The sequence below is a fragment of the Haliotis rubra genome, unplaced genomic scaffold (genome assembly GCF_003918875.1).
Source record: "Haliotis rubra isolate DU_JTF1 unplaced genomic scaffold, ASM391887v1 Scf149, whole genome shotgun sequence".
Taxonomy (NCBI): Eukaryota; Metazoa; Mollusca; class Gastropoda; order Lepetellida; family Haliotidae; genus Haliotis; species Haliotis rubra.
Genome location: NW_025765436.1, coordinates 1,125,126 through 1,143,719, shown reverse-complemented (window position 1 = coordinate 1,143,719; position 18,594 = coordinate 1,125,126). Strand labels below are relative to the sequence as shown.

The 18,594-nt window shown below is 38.9% G+C and overlaps 1 protein-coding gene across 1 annotated transcript in view; it reads left to right on the top strand.

Moving 5' to 3' along the window:
• Positions 1 to 2,424: 2,424 nt before the first annotated feature.
• Positions 2,425 to 18,594, top strand: part of LOC124270009 (transmembrane 9 superfamily member 1-like) — a 28,534-nt gene continuing 12,364 nt past the window's right edge. Inside the window, exons 1-6 of the mRNA XM_046705033.1 lie at positions 2,425 to 2,544; positions 14,469 to 14,558; positions 15,007 to 15,088; positions 15,729 to 15,833; positions 16,071 to 16,189; positions 16,959 to 17,068. Of these exons, the coding sequence (XP_046560989.1) occupies positions 2,464 to 2,544; positions 14,469 to 14,558; positions 15,007 to 15,088; positions 15,729 to 15,833; positions 16,071 to 16,189; positions 16,959 to 17,068 (587 nt within the window). The 5' untranslated portion in view covers positions 2,425 to 2,463. The remainder of the gene's footprint in view (positions 2,545 to 14,468; positions 14,559 to 15,006; positions 15,089 to 15,728; positions 15,834 to 16,070; positions 16,190 to 16,958; positions 17,069 to 18,594) is intronic.

Below are 18,594 nucleotides of genomic sequence, written 5' to 3'. Positions count from 1 at the left end.
GAGACAACTCTGTTGAAGCTTTAGTGAGTGAGTGAGTGAGTGAGTGAGTGAGTATGGTTTTACGCTGTTTTAGCAATATTCCAACAATATCTCAGCGAGGACACCAGAAATGGGTTTCACACATTGAACACATGTGGGGAATCGAACCCGGGTCTTCAGAGTGGCGGATGCTTTTAACCACTAGGCTACCCCATCGCCCCTGCCGAAGCTTGAGAAATAGTTTCATGTACATACAGTAAAGGCAGGGCACCAACTGCTGTGACCTGTCTTGATTTGTACGTCAAAACCTGATTGTTATCTTTCTCTACTCCTAGGGGAGTATACAACCTACGCTGCCAATAGCACAAGTGGCTTAACAATTTTTACATGGACTTCGCATATCATGGGCCCATTCCCAGCTGAGTCAATAGAGGCATCTTTGAGCTAAATTACTTGTCAATGGTGACAAGTGACTTTTGTTTCAGTCATAAGATGTTGTTTGTGTTTCCCCAATCTGGTCATCTACCATTGGATGGTATGGTTGTGTTGTGTACATGTACTGCACAATAGTGGCACTGACAGCACCGTAATGACCTGTTAACATCATTGGTCCACAGGTCCATAACCACGTTGTCATTAGACCGCCTCCGTGGTGTAGTGGTTAGAGCGTCCGCCCGAGAGTGCGGAAGGTCGCGGGTTCGATCCCCGACCGCGTCATACCAAAAGACGTTAAAATATGGTACAATTTGGTCCCTGCCTGGCGCTCGGCATTAATGGGTACAACAAGGACTGGTCGGCTCGGAGTCAGTATACTGTGTCTGAGTGGGGTATTCATGCTTCACTGCGGCATGGTATCTCAGTGGGCTAGCACTATAAATCCAGCTTCAGTCTGGGCTAGTACAAGCAGCCACTCATACACATACACACGCATGCACGTCGTCATATGAGCGAAATATTCTCAAGCTCGAACACCACCACCACCACCACGTTGTCATTAGCTGGATATAATCTCTGAACCTGCTGCTTGCTGGCTATCATTTCACAAAATTGGACAACAGACGATTTCAAAATATAATTTTCTCATGTAATAGAAAAAGTAAAGTTTGCTAAAAAATTGAAGAAACCATTGTGAAGGTGCATATATTTTTCTAATAATGTCTTGCCCACAATTTATTTCTTTTGTCATTTTATAGTGAGTGGGTGAGTTTAGTTTTACGCTGCTTTTAGCAATATTCCAGCAATATCACGGTGGGGGGACACCAGAAATGGGCTTCACACATTGTACCCATGTGGGGAATCAAACTTGGGTCATCGGCGTGATGAGCAAACGCTTTAACCACTAGACTGCCCCACCGCCCCCTGCCATTATATCTTTTAATCAAAAACACCTTGTGTTTGTGATATCCTAGCTAACTGAGCAATCTCACAACTTGGAATGTCTGAACTAATTCAGACGTCTCATCCAAACTGATATTGAACAGAAATTATTATATATTTTTGTTTGGTCTACTTGGATCATTTAAAATTATACAATTCTACCTTGACAAAGAAACCAATCACAATTAATGTATTTCACATATGTAACTAATTCTACAGAAAGCCTCATCCTAATAGTAAACTATTGATAAAAGGACCCAAAAGTTATCTCCATATAAATTAGCTAATATATAGATCTATGATATGTATTATTATTTATGAAATTATCCATTATGTTTAGACATGTCAAGAACCTGCACAAAGAAAATGGTATACATTAAGAATCATCTTTTGTGCATGAGAGAAAATGTTCAGTCCCACACCAAATCTATGCCTGAATTTGGCTGAAGGAATCTGTTCGTAATATATATACAAACGATGTGTTATTAGTTCTGTTCTTAGAGCAAGATATACATACGGGTTTGGCATAAACTAACTGGCTAGTTCACTGACAGTCCTGGTTACTTTGAATGAAAAATAAACTTTAAAAAACTGCTTTACAAACATTATGGAGAATAATTTATGTTGTATCTAATGTATTTCATGTGCAAACTTGTTTTAAATGATGCGCCGTACGTTTGAATGACAGGCTGCTGTGTAGGTGACCAGTTTGGATATTTCATTTGCAAGACCTCGTGCATTTCCGATCGAAATGTCTTGATCGGCATATGTGCGATATCAAACATTCAACAAAGACGTGCCGACCGCAACAAGTGCGTGGCGTTCAAAGCTCATCACAGCGATACCTCTTTCCCTACTGCCTGTATACCGGTGACCATAAATGCGTCAACGTTAGCACGCGTTGATTTGGAGCTTATCCGAGACAGAGCCCAGCTAGTGAACTGTATTATATTGCAAAACTGCTATTTTATTAAAACAAAGTCATTATTATCTATATTCATTCATGCTATGATACAAATTATAAAGTTATATTTTTTGTATTCATTTACCATAAAATAATCATATCTCGCATTGTCACGTTTGTACACGGAAATTAGACACTTCAAAATGGCGATGTTTTGGGTGTGTGTTACGTGGGCACTTCTGTTGACAACTGTCAACTGCAGAAACTACAAGGAAAACGAACAGGTATATTCATTAATGCAGATTCTCAATGTTGCTTTTTGTTTTGAAACGATGCATTGTAGCTCGTGGCAATGTCGCTGTGTTAGGTCATGACATGACCAGAAACGTGGTCGAATTCCGAGCCCCTGTTCTAACCGGGCCTGCTGTATGATAGAAAGTGCAGGAATATTTATAATGGAGGCATTATCAGTTTGTGGTATGTAATTGTAATTTTAGCTGTATTAATATGCAATGCATTTGTTTGGAAGTGAAAGTTTGATTCATAAATTATGAAGTCTTTAACGAAACCGACTGTGGATTGTATATTGTCAAGTTACTAAGCTGACGTGAAAGAATGAATGTCTCGCTTGTCATGAAGAAACAAGAAGCTACCATTTGCTGTAGAATCATTATTTCCAAACCTGTCTGAAATATGTTCTCAGTATACAAGCCTGAATTTGTTATGTAACGAAATGTTTAGTATATTCAGGTTTCCAAGAAAGATTTGTTGGGGAAAATAGGCTGTTTAAGTTTAATCAAATAATGATGCTCTTCTGAATGTTCCACAAAATGATGTTTGTCTGATAAACCACAATGTCATTTGAGTGCCTACTCAGTTAATATTATACATGGAAAATATAACAATCCATCAATCTGGATGGAATCATGGCTTCTCATAACTTAGGGTGAGGATATCTTTTCTATCAGAATGAATGTTACTCTATTCTTAATTTTAAAAAGAACACTTTTTTAATATCTGTTTTAATATAAAATGACTTGTTGCATTCAGATATTCAAGAGTATCTCAAAATATTAATTTCAGCCTTGTCTTCATGAAAATTGATGAAACATATGTTCATAAGAGGTCATCTAGTTAGATTTGTTTTACTTACATGATTAACTATGTTCAGAATTTGTGCACTGTTGAATGTATTGAAACAGGCCTCTCTCCAAAGAATCCAGATTGGTGGTGGAAGCTTCTAGGAATTCAGTGTTTATCATGTTGAAAACTATTTTCCCATCTGGGCTACGACACAAGTCTGGTCAAATCTCCTTTTTGTCACTCTTATATATGTTACAGGGAATGTGTGAAACCAGGGATTTCACGTAATCCCTGAAAGAGTCAGTGATTTCATGAAATCCCTGTGACTCCCAGGGATTTCATGTATTCCCTAAAATTTCCAGGGATTTCATGAAATTACTGAAATATAAGCTCAGTGATTTCATGAAATCCCTGTAAGCCCTTATTGAAATAGAGAACACCAAATTTATAATGCTATTTCCTGATAAAATTCATTTGTTGGGACAAGATAGAGTGTTATCATACAAGCTCTTACACTTCAGTAGCATTTACAACGTATTGATTTACACTGGTTAGGACAACAGTTACATTTCTGAAAACCCTGACCACCACATTTCGACTCGAAAATCACAGCTGTGTGGAGAAACAGTTCTTTGTCCATTGTCACATCATTTGTAGAAAGAAGACGCTGAGGACAAACATGAAATATATGGTTTGAAAAATACCATATCCCAAAGCTCTTCTTCAACAGCGGGATGATGTATATTCCAAGTTATTTCTGTGAATGGTCTAGTCTGTTTAAACTTAAAGGTCTATTTTCAATAAAGAAAACAAAATGTTTGAAAAACCTCGCTACTTTTTTAAATGCTATATCACAGTAAAATGTTGAGCCATTCCATACGGAATTATGAGAGACACTTGTGCCACAATATACAGAGTATAATATATGAATATTAAAAATGCAATAATAAGGGTACAAGTTACATTAAGAAGATATATACAAATTTGCAGTACGCTTTTTAAGAATATTAAGGCAGGTTTTGCAGATAAAAACGATACACCTGGACAAGCTAGAAGAAAACTAACTTTTCAACATACCCAGATTTAAAAAAACAAAACATCTAAAAGACTTGTAAAAGCTCATCAGCATTCAAAGGACAATGCAATAAAACATGACACTTATCTTCAATAAAATCTTTACAGTTACGATTCTAAGCGGCGCTACTGCACATCTAAACAAAGCTATTGCTTTTGTCATAGAGCGAGACATTACAATTAACATAAAATCACTGCAAAAATCCACCTTTAAAGTACAGTACATGTGTAACTTATTACCTCCCCTACCAGTTAAACTACAAACTTGTAAAAGGTCCTGTTTCAATTTATAAACGAAATTGCTAAAAACAATGTCTGTAACTTTTGAAACTACAAAAGGAATATTGATTAAATTATTAATCATAACAATAAGATGCACTAGTGTGATGCTGCGATAAGACATTGGGTCTCTCAGGTTGTCAGCTCCAGACTTAGGGGTAGGGGTGATGATCCCCTGGGCCCAGTTGGAGGGTACATGACCAGTCTCATAACATGTAGAAAACAGTTTATGAAGATAATCTATACAGATGTCATTTGTCAAAACATCAACTGGACTATTATCGAAACCCGGTAATTTCCCTCTCTTAGCTTGACTTAGTGTCATCAGTAAATAGTCAAAGTTTTCAACTCCTAAGACCTAAGGGATGAAATGAGACTAAACAGTAAAGCCTTGAGAAAATTAACTTGGTATCCCGACTCAAGGTAGTAATTAGCCAAAAGTGTCATCAGTAAATTGTCAAAGTTTTCAACTCCAAAGAACTAAGGGATGAAATGAGACTCAACAGTAAAGTTTTAAGCTACAAACATTAATTTCACACATTCACTGATATCCTAACAGGGAATGTGTGTAATGGAACACCAATAAAATCAGTAATTTCATGAAATCCCTGGAAATTTTAGGGAGTACATGAAATCCCTGAGGGTCACTGAATCTTTCAGGGATTACATGAAATCCCTGGTTTCACACATTCCCTGTAACATATATAGTAGGGCAGATAATGGAAAAATCGTTCACTTTGTGATACAAGCAACAAAATTTGCATACATGTTCACATTGGTACACTTACTGAAAAAATAACGTTGGCCACTCAAAATTCCAAGATGGCCACCTTTTTTCAAGATGGCCACCATTTATATTACACTATCTTTGTTTCAGCTCCTAAAAACAGAATTTCTCTGAGATTTTCAACATATTTGTGTCTCAATGTGTTAAGTAAGATACTGTTTATGCTTTGTACCAAAATATGATTGCTTCCAAAATCCAAGATGGCCACCAGTTTTCCTAAAACAGCAAAGTTTTAAAAATATTTCTTGCATTTTGAACTCAAAACAAGACAGAACCAAAAGTAGTCTCCATATTTGACTTTCATCATAACATCTCTAGATTGGATGATGTAATAGGCCAGAAAACATATTCATTTTGCTGAAGGAAATCCAAGATGGCCACCATAGTATATTATAAACAAATGTCAAATGAGGCAAAATACGACAATTTTCAACCAGGTTTCGACTTTTTTGTCTCAGATATGGTTGGTGGTATTCATGTTGATCAAACAATAAGGTTGGCTAGGCCAAGAGAAGAGAGATAGTATTTCAAAGGCAAAATTATACCAAATTAAGATGGGCGCCATTTTTCATTCCAAAACTTTGATTATCAGATCATGATCACTTAATAAAAGAACATGATTTCGAAGACAATGAATGTTCAATGATAGTTTTGATAGCTTTCCAAAGAACAAAATTATTGTATGGAAGTATAGACATCAAAATCATCAATATTGTAACTGTTTACCTGGCTCAACTGTTTCATTTATAATTGCCTCTCTAAATGATCTGATCAGCATTAGGATCAAGAGTTCCATGTCCAGTGCCAGATTAAAATAGTGGAATTGAGGGCTTTGCGACTTACGCTTCTCACTTTTCAGGAAAGTTTAAGCGGGGTGACTTTGGAATAGGCTATGCTTGATGCAGCTATGATGTACTTTAAATTTCATCACAAATTTCTTAGAATTTGTATAACGCAATTTGTTTTTGTTAACTAAAATCTTATTTTAACATAGGTCACCAATTTTACTTACCAAGAGATGAAATATCAATGTTTCAATATATTTTCAGAAAACATATTGCTTATACCATTTATTTATTTACATCAAGTTTGATAACTATGAAAAAAACCCAAAAAACCAAATAACATAAAGTTTGTTTGGGTCTAATGTTATCTAATTGTGAATCTGGGGCAGTGGGGTAGCCTAGTGGTTAAAGCATTCGCTCGTCATGCCAAAGACCCGGGTTCGATTCCACACATGGGTACAATGTGTGAAGCCCATTTCTGGTGTCCCCCCCGCCGTGATATTGCTGGAATATTGCTAAAAAGCGGCTAAAACCATACTTACTCACTCACTAATTGTGAATCTATACTTCTAAAAGAGAAACGCATAGCTGAAAATGGTCATATATTTATGCATGTAAGTTTAAGTGATACAGGACAGTGATAGAGAAAACACTGTTGAATATGTATTGTCCAGTGGAAGTAGAGGTGGGACGTAACTAATGACATGTGCAGAAAGGTCAAAGTCACAGAGCAGTCAATATCTTATGTGAACGCCATTAGCAGCAATGGTTGCCTGGCATTGGCGTCCCATAGATTGGATCAGATCCGGATGAACTGTCCAGGAATGACCAGATATTCTTCGTGCAAAATCAGAAACAAAGCAGCTAAGATCTGCAGCTGAGGATCACACTGTCTCACACGTCGATCCAGTTTGTTCCACAAATGTTCAATTGGGTTCAGATCTGGTGATCAGAGGGTCATGCAAGAACCTGAATGTTGTGCTGAATCTTGCTGTATGCAGTCTAGCATTGTCATGTTGGAAAATGATCTTCTGACAGTTCATGAATGGAATGACATGAGGTCTGATGGTTTTATGGAACAGTAATGTCGAGCTGTAAGATTGCTTTGGATGTGAATAACATCGGGTCTTCCACTGCCTACCCAAACCATAACACTCTCGCCACCGAATCTGATCAATTCGGAGCCCTGGCACTACAGATGTTGTAGAGGATGCGGCAGTGAACCTGTTCCGTAAGTGTCGAAGACGAATAAACCTGTTGAGGGCGGATGTGGTCACCCCCCCACCCCCCCTGGTTTCTATTGTAAATGTTGCATGGATTGTGTGTGCAAAGGGAAGTGCATGAATCGCATCACGTTCATTCTTTATTACCTTTATTGAGAAAAAACAGTTTCTGTTGCATTTTGACGTTTTTTGCTGTGTATTGGCAAATATATTGTATTGCCCTATATTGGGAACTTGTCAATCCTATTTTCTACATTATAAGTCACTAAACATATATGTCGTGATTCTGATTCTCAAAATTAGGTTGCATAGTCAGGAATTCTATTTTCTTATTTATACAACTTATAGTATTACAGTTTGCCGTCTTGTCATTGAATAACGAATTTGTTGTAAATTAATGTCTATGTGCCACAATATTTGTTGAAAACTAAATGTGTAAGAATTGTTAACAGTAACACGGACAAGAGATAACGAACATGAATATTTAGTATATTATCTTGATCATATATTTAGTATATTATCTTGATCATATATTTAGTATATTATCTTGATCATATATTTAGTATATTATCTAAATATGTATTATATTACCGCAATATTTTCACGTTTGAATAATTATTATATTACTGCAATATTTTCACCAATTTCCTTAAAGTATGTCTCTTTAAAACCTTTTTAGGTATAAATATCAGATGATGAAAGCCTGCAAAGAAAATCTGAAGGAAACCCAAAAATTTGTATGATCAGTGGCAGCCATCTTGAAAATGGCGGCCATCTTAGATTGTTGAGTGGGCAATGCTGTTTTCTTTAAGATGAATCTTTGTTGAGTAAACGTACCAGTTTTGGTCCTTACCATATTCAGATAAAACCACCCATATAATTTATTGTGTCTTTTTGGTGCATTAAAACATGGTTCTGCAAGCTAAACTAAAGTAGAATTAGACATCTGGATGAAAAACATCTGCCAAAAATGATAGTCAAAAGTAAAGGATTATATTTTTGTATAACCAGTGGTGGCCATCTTGGATTTTGATTGGCCAATGTTATTTTCTGAACGGGGAGTCCATGGTGAGCGATCATGCCAATTTTGGTGCTTGTATCACAAAGTGAATGATCGGCCTATTTTGGTCTGTTATCCGCCCTACTAATAGTTGTAGTCAGTAGTCAGGAAACTTCCCCACCTCAAAACTTCCAAGGAGGCCAAGCCTGCAATGTTTCTGTTTACAAGGGTGGTAGATTTATAATTCCTCTTACTGTCACAGATAGCACTCAACATTTTACAAGCACTTAAATAATTGGCTGCCTCTGACAATTACTAACGATAAAATTCTGTGTATAAGTGCCAGCTGTGTGCATTGAGTTTGAAAATAAATACTGACCAGGGTGCCGTTGTACAAAACAACCTTAGCGCTAAGGCTACCTTAGTCTATGTTAATGTATGGGAGTTACGGTAACCTTAGCGCTAAGATCGCTTTGTACAACGGCACCCTGGTGTGAGGAGATTCAACAATGAAGGCTTTCAAATATAGCAAAGTGTACTAACTCTCTAGTGCTTGATACTTAAAGAAAATGAAAGATATTTGCAAAGTGTAATCTAACCAAGGACGTTATCATACCTACAGAGTACATGTATTATGTTTAAGTTATGTGAAATGTCGGTGATGTAGATTTGCTAAGACAGCCAACTGAATATTTTGTATATCACACTTTCATTATAAGCTGAAAAGTTCTGCTTGTTGAACGTCACCAATATTCAGCACTGAAATCTGGCATGTGGCTACTTAACACTAGCATCATCAGTAATCATGATTTTTTTGTTGAATATGGTTTTGATACAAAATTCTTTATGATCGTAATGATGTCTCTTCAATCCTTGTTATATTTCAAAGTTGTGTGCTCCATGAACACAATACTAGCCAAACTGAACTAAAGTAATGCCAGAAATGCTTGGAAAATGCTTTTTGGCAATTATTTGATAATGGTTGATATTTCAGATTCAAAACTCATATGTAATCATTCATACTACCTCGACCTAATATGGCATATGAGTAATCACTATGTACCATTCCCTAATCATAATGATTACTCGTAAAATATCGAAAAGTTAGAAAAAATTCCATGGCAGAAAGACTTCTAAGAAACAAACTATACTGTGACCCACCTGGCAGGCAGACAGGGTGACAGCGTTCATGTAACGCACAGGCAGTGCATGTCAGGGACCGTCTCAAAATATCAAGTGTCACTCCTGGTCGAGGACTTTGCGGAATTACAACAGGTGCAACTCGGCTGACGTTAACGCCGCCCCGCAGACGGTATTCGTCCTCGATTTTGAGAACACGGTCTTTAGCCTTTTGCTAAACTCTGGGGTAATTCTCGCAAAAGAAGCATACACAAGCTCTTTAACGTCTGAAAGCTTGAATGTGGTATCATTGCGAGCAATAAAATTCTTACAGTTACCCCAGATCAGCTCGATGGGATTGAGCTCACAGTGTACTGGTGTACGCAGAACTATGTGGCCTTGTTTTGCAGCTAGTTCGCCAGTGATGTACTGGATTGGCAATTTGTGCTGCCAGATTTTTTCCATGAGCTGGGGCTTTGTTTCTGATTGCCTGTAAGGCACGTTACAGGAAGTGAGAAAATCTTGCAACTGAGCCTTGAGATTGCTTATGGTGGTAGTGATGGTACCAGGGACACGCAGGTTATGGCAATTGGCGTTATCCAAAATGATAACGCTTGGTTCGTCCAGCTGCGGTAAAAGCTGATGTTTGAACCAATCCAAAAATACCTGCCCATTCATTTTGCTATGGTAATCACCATCAGATTTCTTGGCCTCAAAAACAAAGTCACAACCCCCAATGAGTCCCTTGCTATGGGTACCAGCATGCAAGATGATCAAGAGTCTACCTTTGCCTGATGGTAACACTGGTGCCATCTGAATATTCTGAAGGAAGCCATATCCGATCGGTTGAGTGATTTTTTATTACACCAGGTTTCATCAAGGTATATAATTTTTCCTTATCCTGACTCATGATCTTTGCTTATCTCCCTCTTCTATGCGAATGGTAGTGGAACACTTGAATCCTTTGTAGTTCCCTAAAGCAGACGTAAAAGTACACTCACCCACGAGTTGCCCACCCTTTCCCGCGCAAACAGTCATGTTACCAGCCTTACTTGTCACTCTCTCCCTTTTCGCCCAAGCGGATGGTTGGGCAAGTACTGGAGTCCCGTATACGGCATATATCCTTTATATATAGATCCTATTTATCGAAATTACGCTGTGTATGGTATTTGGCTATAACTAGTTTGTATTATATGTATAAAATTTGAAGAAATTGTTTGTATTTTGTGATATATTTTCATCGTAATGTAACTTGTTTACATTTCATGAAATCTTGCACTGTTTGCAGGTACCGGTTATCAGTGGCTGATCCTCACCCCCAATGCCCGTCATGTTCTTCCACCTTGCGTTGTACATAATGCATTGGTTTATCAAATTTACAATTTAATCAATATTTGTCTTACATCTATAGACGTACCATGGACCAGGTGAGGAAGTCATCTCAAGTCACTGTTGATAAACTGGAGATAATGCTGGTAACCGTGTGTTGTCTTCTACTGCAGAAATACATAATACTAGTGATTTGCTGAGTACGTTACAGGGGCAGTCGTCTGCTGTTGTTCGTGATTTAACTCGTTCCGGTAAAACATCTCATCAGAGATCGTTTAATGAAGACATTATTGCAGGGGTGGAAATAACCCATTGCCCGACGACCGAGCCCAGTGTTTTTTTCTGTCGGGCAAGCAAATTTGTATATCACACTGTACCGGTGTCCAGTTGATATTCCAATGTTAATTATGTTGTTTATTTAAAAAATCAACAAGAAAACGGACGGTATAGTGGAAAAATTATCAGGGCAAGTGATTTTACATGTGCCACTGTACCGGAGTACACTAGCAATTTAAAAGTTATTTCCACCCCTGCATTGTGCCACCTGCCGAAGCAGACGTTTTTTTGCTGACCCGCCGATACTTCTACCTGAAGTACCTCTCAGATCGGCTAGAAGAGCGACGCAGTCGACCTCCACAACGACTAGATCGTCTCCTGCAACTACAGCAGCTGTTCAGCTGTCCGATGACCAGCCTCCAACAACGCAGACATCAGTCATCAGCGAAGTAGACATAGACAACACCTCAGCAAGCCTGTATGAGTATCTGTCCCCTTCGATACTACACTGGGACCAGTCTTGCTATAAATAGGCAACGCTTTGAGGTATGCTGATCAACACAGATCATCTGCGTATATAAGGGGAAGAATGATGTATCATCACTGCAAATTGCCATTCTGGACAAGGTTATTGTCATCGCTGATGCCTATCTCCGAGGATGAGAAGCACACAAGAAGAAAGAAATGGCGGTGATACCCATTTTGCGGTCGTTTCTGTGAGTCGCAGCGAAGTAAAGATAGAGTTACGTCCCTTGATTGCCTGTTACAGAAATGAAGGGTAATTTCCCTTTGGAATTTCCTCGGCCCTGGGACTATTTACATGTGTAACGAAGCCCACTGATGCATCAGTGGAGACTTTGCAGTGCATTCTGCCTAGACAATGCAATCTAGACGCATCAACAAGCAGATCAACTCAGCTGAACTTCACAATAAAGTTGCTCACGCAACTAGGATGGCTAGTGAACCTGATGAAGTCTGAGTTGGAACCAAAACATGATCTTCAATTTCTGGGGATAAGATTATCACAACACAGAATCGAATTGTGATCCCAGAAGATCGTTGGGTCAAGATACAAGCCATGATTCCTCAAGCAGTCATCTCTCCGTTAACACTATGAACATGGCAATGTCTACTCGGTCTACTAACCTCAGCGCAGGACTTCACTCGCACAGGAAGGTTACAACTACGTCCGTTGCAACGATTCCTGGCAAAACATCTGGACAGCGTCGACCCTATCTCGCTACCAGACAATCTCAAGACGTACTTCTTCAAACCCACTACTTTGGTGGACTCACAGGTCGAATGTCTGCGGAGGGACCTATTTACAAGAGCCAGCTTCGACACGCATCTTTATGTAGATGCACCGCTACAGGGATGGGGTGCGCATCTCAACAACCAAGTTGCATCAGGGAAGTGGTCGAAAACAGAACAGCATCTTCACATCAATCTGCTGGAAATGAAAGCTGTGATCAACCCCGTACAACTATGGACGAGCTCACTGATCAACAAAATGCTGATGGTCCACACGGACAACTCTACAGTGGCATTCTCCATAAATCGGCAAGGATCAACAAGATCGCCAAGCCTACTTCAGCTCACATTCCAGTTGTTCAACATCACAGAGGATGCAAACATCTGGATAAAGGCGTGTCACTTACCAGGAGCCAAGAACGTACTAGCAGACGCTCTTTCCCGACCACTTCATCTGTCACCCACAGAATGGATACTCCATCCAGAAGCATTCCGCATTCTCTAAACACAGCTCTGTCATCTCCCCTTTTGGTGTACCTGAACCCCATTTCTACCAGAGCTACAATAAGTGTTGTTTTCGAGACATTTATTGTATCTTTGATCTCATGTTGTATTTTAGCACACGTCGGTGGGATTTTGCGTTCATACAGTTTATAAACTGCACGGCGTATGACACCCTTATCAAAGCTATCCAGTTTGTGTTTCCTACCTGGTTTTGATTTTGACACGACCCCTGAGGTAACTGAATTGTTTACAGCTTTGTAAACCTGACTATATGTCAAATTAAGTAGGGCTTTACACATTCTATAGTAAACCCTGTCATAGCTGACGAGAGGTTTCCCCCTTTGTTTCTCCAGTATGAAATACTGGTATAAATTTGAAATTAATTGTTCTGCAGAGATATCAAGTCGCATGTTGCCAGTTCATTGCTCATACACGCAGTGAAACTTCTATGGGTGAACAACATTATCTATGCAATTTGAATTAAGACTTTTTTACGTAATTATTTTGAATATAACTACTACAAGAGTTCCATCTTTTTCACATATAGATGTTAAAACCCCCAACTTTATACAATCATTTATGTAATTTAATTAGTTGAGGCTATATGAATAGTTATAGTTTGTATTTCAAAACTACAGTTTGTACTTAGAATATTTACAAATGTTGTTAAAACGTCAAAATTTCCTCCTGTGAAGTCACCCCTCAAGTGCATTTTTTCATCTGAGCTTTAATATCCAACTAGGTAGAGTCGTACATGTATATATGTGCTTTTATCTTGTGTCAAATTCATCATATTGATATTGAAGCCAAAAAGCATTTTCCAAGCATTTCCGGCTCAGGATCCAGTTTCACAAAGCGATCTTAGCACAAGCGTGATTGTTATTCCAATACTTTAACATTGGCGTGCAATCCTTGTAGCGATAACATTGCTTTGTTGGACATGGTCCAGGACTGATGAAAATGATTCCACTTAATCATTTAATATCCTACAGGGATTTACAGGACGCAAATTCCTGCGTCCTATACACATAAAAATTGTCAATGGACGCAACAAAATTTATTAGCGCATCCACAGGGACGCAGAAAAAGTCAAAATACTTTTGTAAAAATTCCAATCAAGTAACAATAAGTTATCACTGAGTTTGCTTCTAGCTGAGTTATGGTATCATTTACAATTTGATTACTGTAACAATGTGATGATCATGATACACAATACAATAACAGTATTAATAATAATATTTAAGTGTCTGGGACCCCCCATTTTGTTGTCCAGGACCTCTGAAAATTAAGAGTATGAGTCCCAGGGACCCTCAAATACAGGACTCCAGGTAAATCCCTGATCATATCTAATTTATCCAGTTACCATCATACTGTGGGTTCCATAGTAAGACAATAGTGCTGATGGAATAAAGATCTTGTGATTATCTTGATGTTCAGTTTTACCATTCTGCATCCATTTTTAAAAAGACTATGTGTCTAATTTATGCCTATTTTGCAGGTCCAGCTTTATGTGAACAAAGTGGGCCCATACTTCAACCCCCATGAAACATATCACTACTACCAACTACCTGTGTGTCGACCAGTTAAGGTAAATATGAAATCAATAGGCATTAAGAAGGACACCTTACCTGGGTAACTTGAGTTTTAACATGCTTACCCGTGAAGGTCCGGGTTAGAATATTGATCTTCAGCAACCCATGCTTGTCATAAGAGGCGACTAACGGGATCGGGTGGTCAGGCTCGCTGACTTGGTTGACACATGTCATCGGTTCCCAATTGTGCAGATCGATGCTCATGCTGCTGATCACTGGATTGTCTGGTCCAGACTCCATTATTTACAGACCACAGCCATATTGCTGAGTGTGGCGTAAAACTAAACTCACTCACTAACTCACTATAAAATGCTTTTTGCCATATTCAAATAAAATCACAATGAAACACACTAGAAATGGGCTTGATGCATTGTAACAACATTTTATAGAAGGAGGGATAGGTAATTTTGTCTAACACTTTTGTATGTGTGTAATGTTTTTCAGATTGAACATAAAAGCCTCACCTTGGGTGAAGTTTTGGATGGTGACCGCATGGCAGTATCATTGTATGGATTGAATTTTAAACGTAAGTTTTATGATGAACGTTAATTTTGTTTCGTGTTGCATTTCGTGCAAGTACTATATGAATAAATCTCACTCCCATTCACTCAAACTTTCATCAGGTATTCCTTGAGAATACGGAATATTTATGATAAATAAACGATAAGGAGTCAACCATGTTTAACGGCTTCAAATTATAAACTTAATTGTGAGTACTTGTAGCATGAATTTTAGTAGGAGCTAAACTATAGGTAACATATGCATGTAGTTCATATGTATTTGTACCACAAGTGTCTAAATTTGAGATTGACATTTATAATGCTTACGTGGTCAATGAGAATTATCATAATCTTTCAAACTGTTAAAAGTGGTAAACGGAACAACTAAAATCATATAGGAACTGAAATACTACAATTCACAATAGCAGTGTTTGATTTTATTCATTATCAGGTAGGGTTGAAATACTATTTATTCTAACAGCAATCAAAGCCAGATTACTCTTCTTGTGTGAAACTTAGTTCTTTCAGGATGAAGCTCTAATTTGAACTACTTTGTATTTTTTTGTATGATATATCATTGGTAGTGCTTGTTTATTTTATAATTACACATGAACTATAAATCATTGTGTATTTTGTAATATTGAATGCTTGTTGCCATGGTTACAGGTGATGCTGACAAGAAGGAGTTGTGTAAGGTGATGTACTCAGAAACTGACCTGAACTTATTGAGGAATGCCATAGAGGATCTCTACTACTTCGAGTTTGTTTTAGGTTTGTAATTCTATTGAAATGTATCTTGCACCTCATGTGAAGTTACAAGAAATGTCATGTTCCTGAAAAACTCTTAAGGGGCGGTGGGGTAACCTAGTGGTTAAAGTGTTTGCTCGTCATACCGAAGACCCTGGTTCGATTCCTCACATGGGTACAATGTGTGAAGCACATTTCTTTTTAGATTCATTTTCAAATGTTGACGACGGAATCCTTTCATGCCAGATTCACTCTTTCTAGATGATATTCCTATCCGAGGGTTTATTGGGCACCTGGAGGAAGGTGGTTTTCTGCCCCACAACCACAAGATCTACCTGTGGGCACATCTCCACTTCAATGTGGAGTACAATGGAGAAAATGTAAGACATTATGCCTCTAACCAATGCCTACAAGTAATGTTGCTGTATTTATATCATGATGTTAACTGTTCATTTGCTCTACCAGAGGCAATGGTGTAGCCTAGTGTTTAAAGCATTTGCTTGTGACGCTGAAGACCTGGGTTGGATTCCCCACATGGGTACAATGTGTAAAGCCCATTTCTGGTGTCCCCCTTGCCGTGATATTGCTGGAATATTGCTAAAAGCGGCGTAAAACTAAACTCACTCACTTACTCATTGCTCCATCCAGACATCACTGATAACTTTACCAAGAGGTGGAACATGTAGACATGATCAAGACCCTTATTCAAAGTGACAGCAAACCAAATTCACTCACTCATCTTGGCCATGGTTATGACAGTGACAGAACTGGTTGGTCAGATTTGGTACTTGAATGTGAGTCATTGTGCACTTATGGTATGGATTCATGTTCATGCTTTCAGTGGGGCGGTGGGGTAGCCTAGTGGTTAAAGCGTTCGCTCGTCACCCCGAGGACCCGGGTTCGATTCCCCACATGGGTACATTGTGTGAAGCCCATTTCTGGTGTTCCCCGCCGTGATATTGCTGGAATATTGCTAAAAGCGGGATAAAACCCCACTCACTCACTCACTCATGTTTTCTGTGATAGGTTTGCCCAGACCAGATCTGAATTTGTACAGCCTGTGATTTTACTTGTGTATTGTTGACTGCATTGTTACATAGCAGTAACTGGGTGACTCTGTTGTGACATCTTCTTTGTTCCCTGCTGCAGGTTATCTATGCCAATGTCTCCACCAAGGAACAGCCACCAGTGTCTCTTGATTCCGTCACCACGCCATTTGAAGTCGCTTTCACCTACAGTGTCAAGTGGCATATGACAAAGTAAGTCAATTACCCTGTGTAAACATGTAATGGTTTTATCCCCCCTCAGTGTGTTGGCCTATACACGTTGGGTATGTTGTGAACAGCCAATCGATTGCAAGTGATTCACCTTAGGGACCGTTCACAATTTATGGCTTGTGATGATGATTTGTGTGCGTGCGTGTGCGTGCGTGCGTGCGTGCGTGCGTGCGTCCTTGGTGGTGGGTCATTGGTTTTGTACATGACATGCAGGGGATGATGGGGGGGGTCACTTACTTTGTACATACATAAATTTTAGGTGGGGTCGTTCATATTGTACATGCTTCTTCATAAAAATCATCATCACCCCCTAGCCATAAATTATGAACGGCCCCTTACAATCACACCAATACTGTCTTAGGTCACGTACCCGTGAAGATATAAATTAGAACTGGTCTTCAGCAACCCCATTCTCTTCCCAAAGAGGTTACTCCTGTCATATCTTCCTACGTAACCTCTGTTCTAATACGGCCCTTTCATGGTGTGAGCGTTCAAGACTCGTGATTGGAGGCAATCAGATTTAGTTGTGCAATCAGCGACGTTGTTTCAAAAGTGATCATTCGCAAGGCCTCTGTAATTTCCGTATGCTTCAGGAAAAACTAAATTTCTTCCCCTGCGCAACGCGCAAACGTTTCTTCTAGACAGAACTCAGTCATGTTATGGCGAATCAGTGGCGACTCCATCGCCCTCGTTGACTACGGACAAGCTAGCCATTGAACGTCTTGTGTGTAACATCAACACAAATTCCCCGGCAGATGGGGGATATTTGTGGCCCCACATTTGCTTGTGTAAGTCAAGTTAAATCTAAGTCGATGTAACACGTGTTCTGATTGGATAGAAAGAAGGGAGATAATTAGTGTTGCGATCTTTTGCCGCTAGGGGATTTTACGAGAACCGGGAAATATGGCCGTATTAGAACAGAGGTTCGTAGGAAGATATGACAAGTAACCTCTGTGGGAAGAGAATGCAGCAACCCATGCTTGTCGCAAAAGGCGATTAGCGGGATTGGGTGGTCAGGCTCACTGACTTGGTTGACACATGTCATCGTATCCCAATTGTGTAGATCGATGCTTCTGCTATTGATCACTGGATTTTCTGGTCCAGACTCGATTATTTACAGACCGCCGCCATATAGGGAAATGGGTAAAGGCAGCTATCATCCCAGCATCCATAGTCTGCTCCACATCTTTAAAGTAGTCATCAATAGTCATAATTCTTTTGGCCTCACCAGTTACGTTCTTCATTAGAGAAAGGCAACCTAGAGGTAGTTGCACTGCCACTTTTAAAGATGGCTCAAGTACCTTTAGCTGTTAGAGATCTTGGATGAGCAATTAATTTTTTTACTCAAGCAATTCATGGCTTGTAACGTAGCCCTACAGTTTCCATTTTGTGATGTAAGAATACTGTTGGTGTAACTTATTCCCCACTTTGAGAAAGCATATGTGTATTTTGTTTTATTTAATTGCATTTTCACTAAAACTGTTACATACAGCAGAAATAGTTCTGAA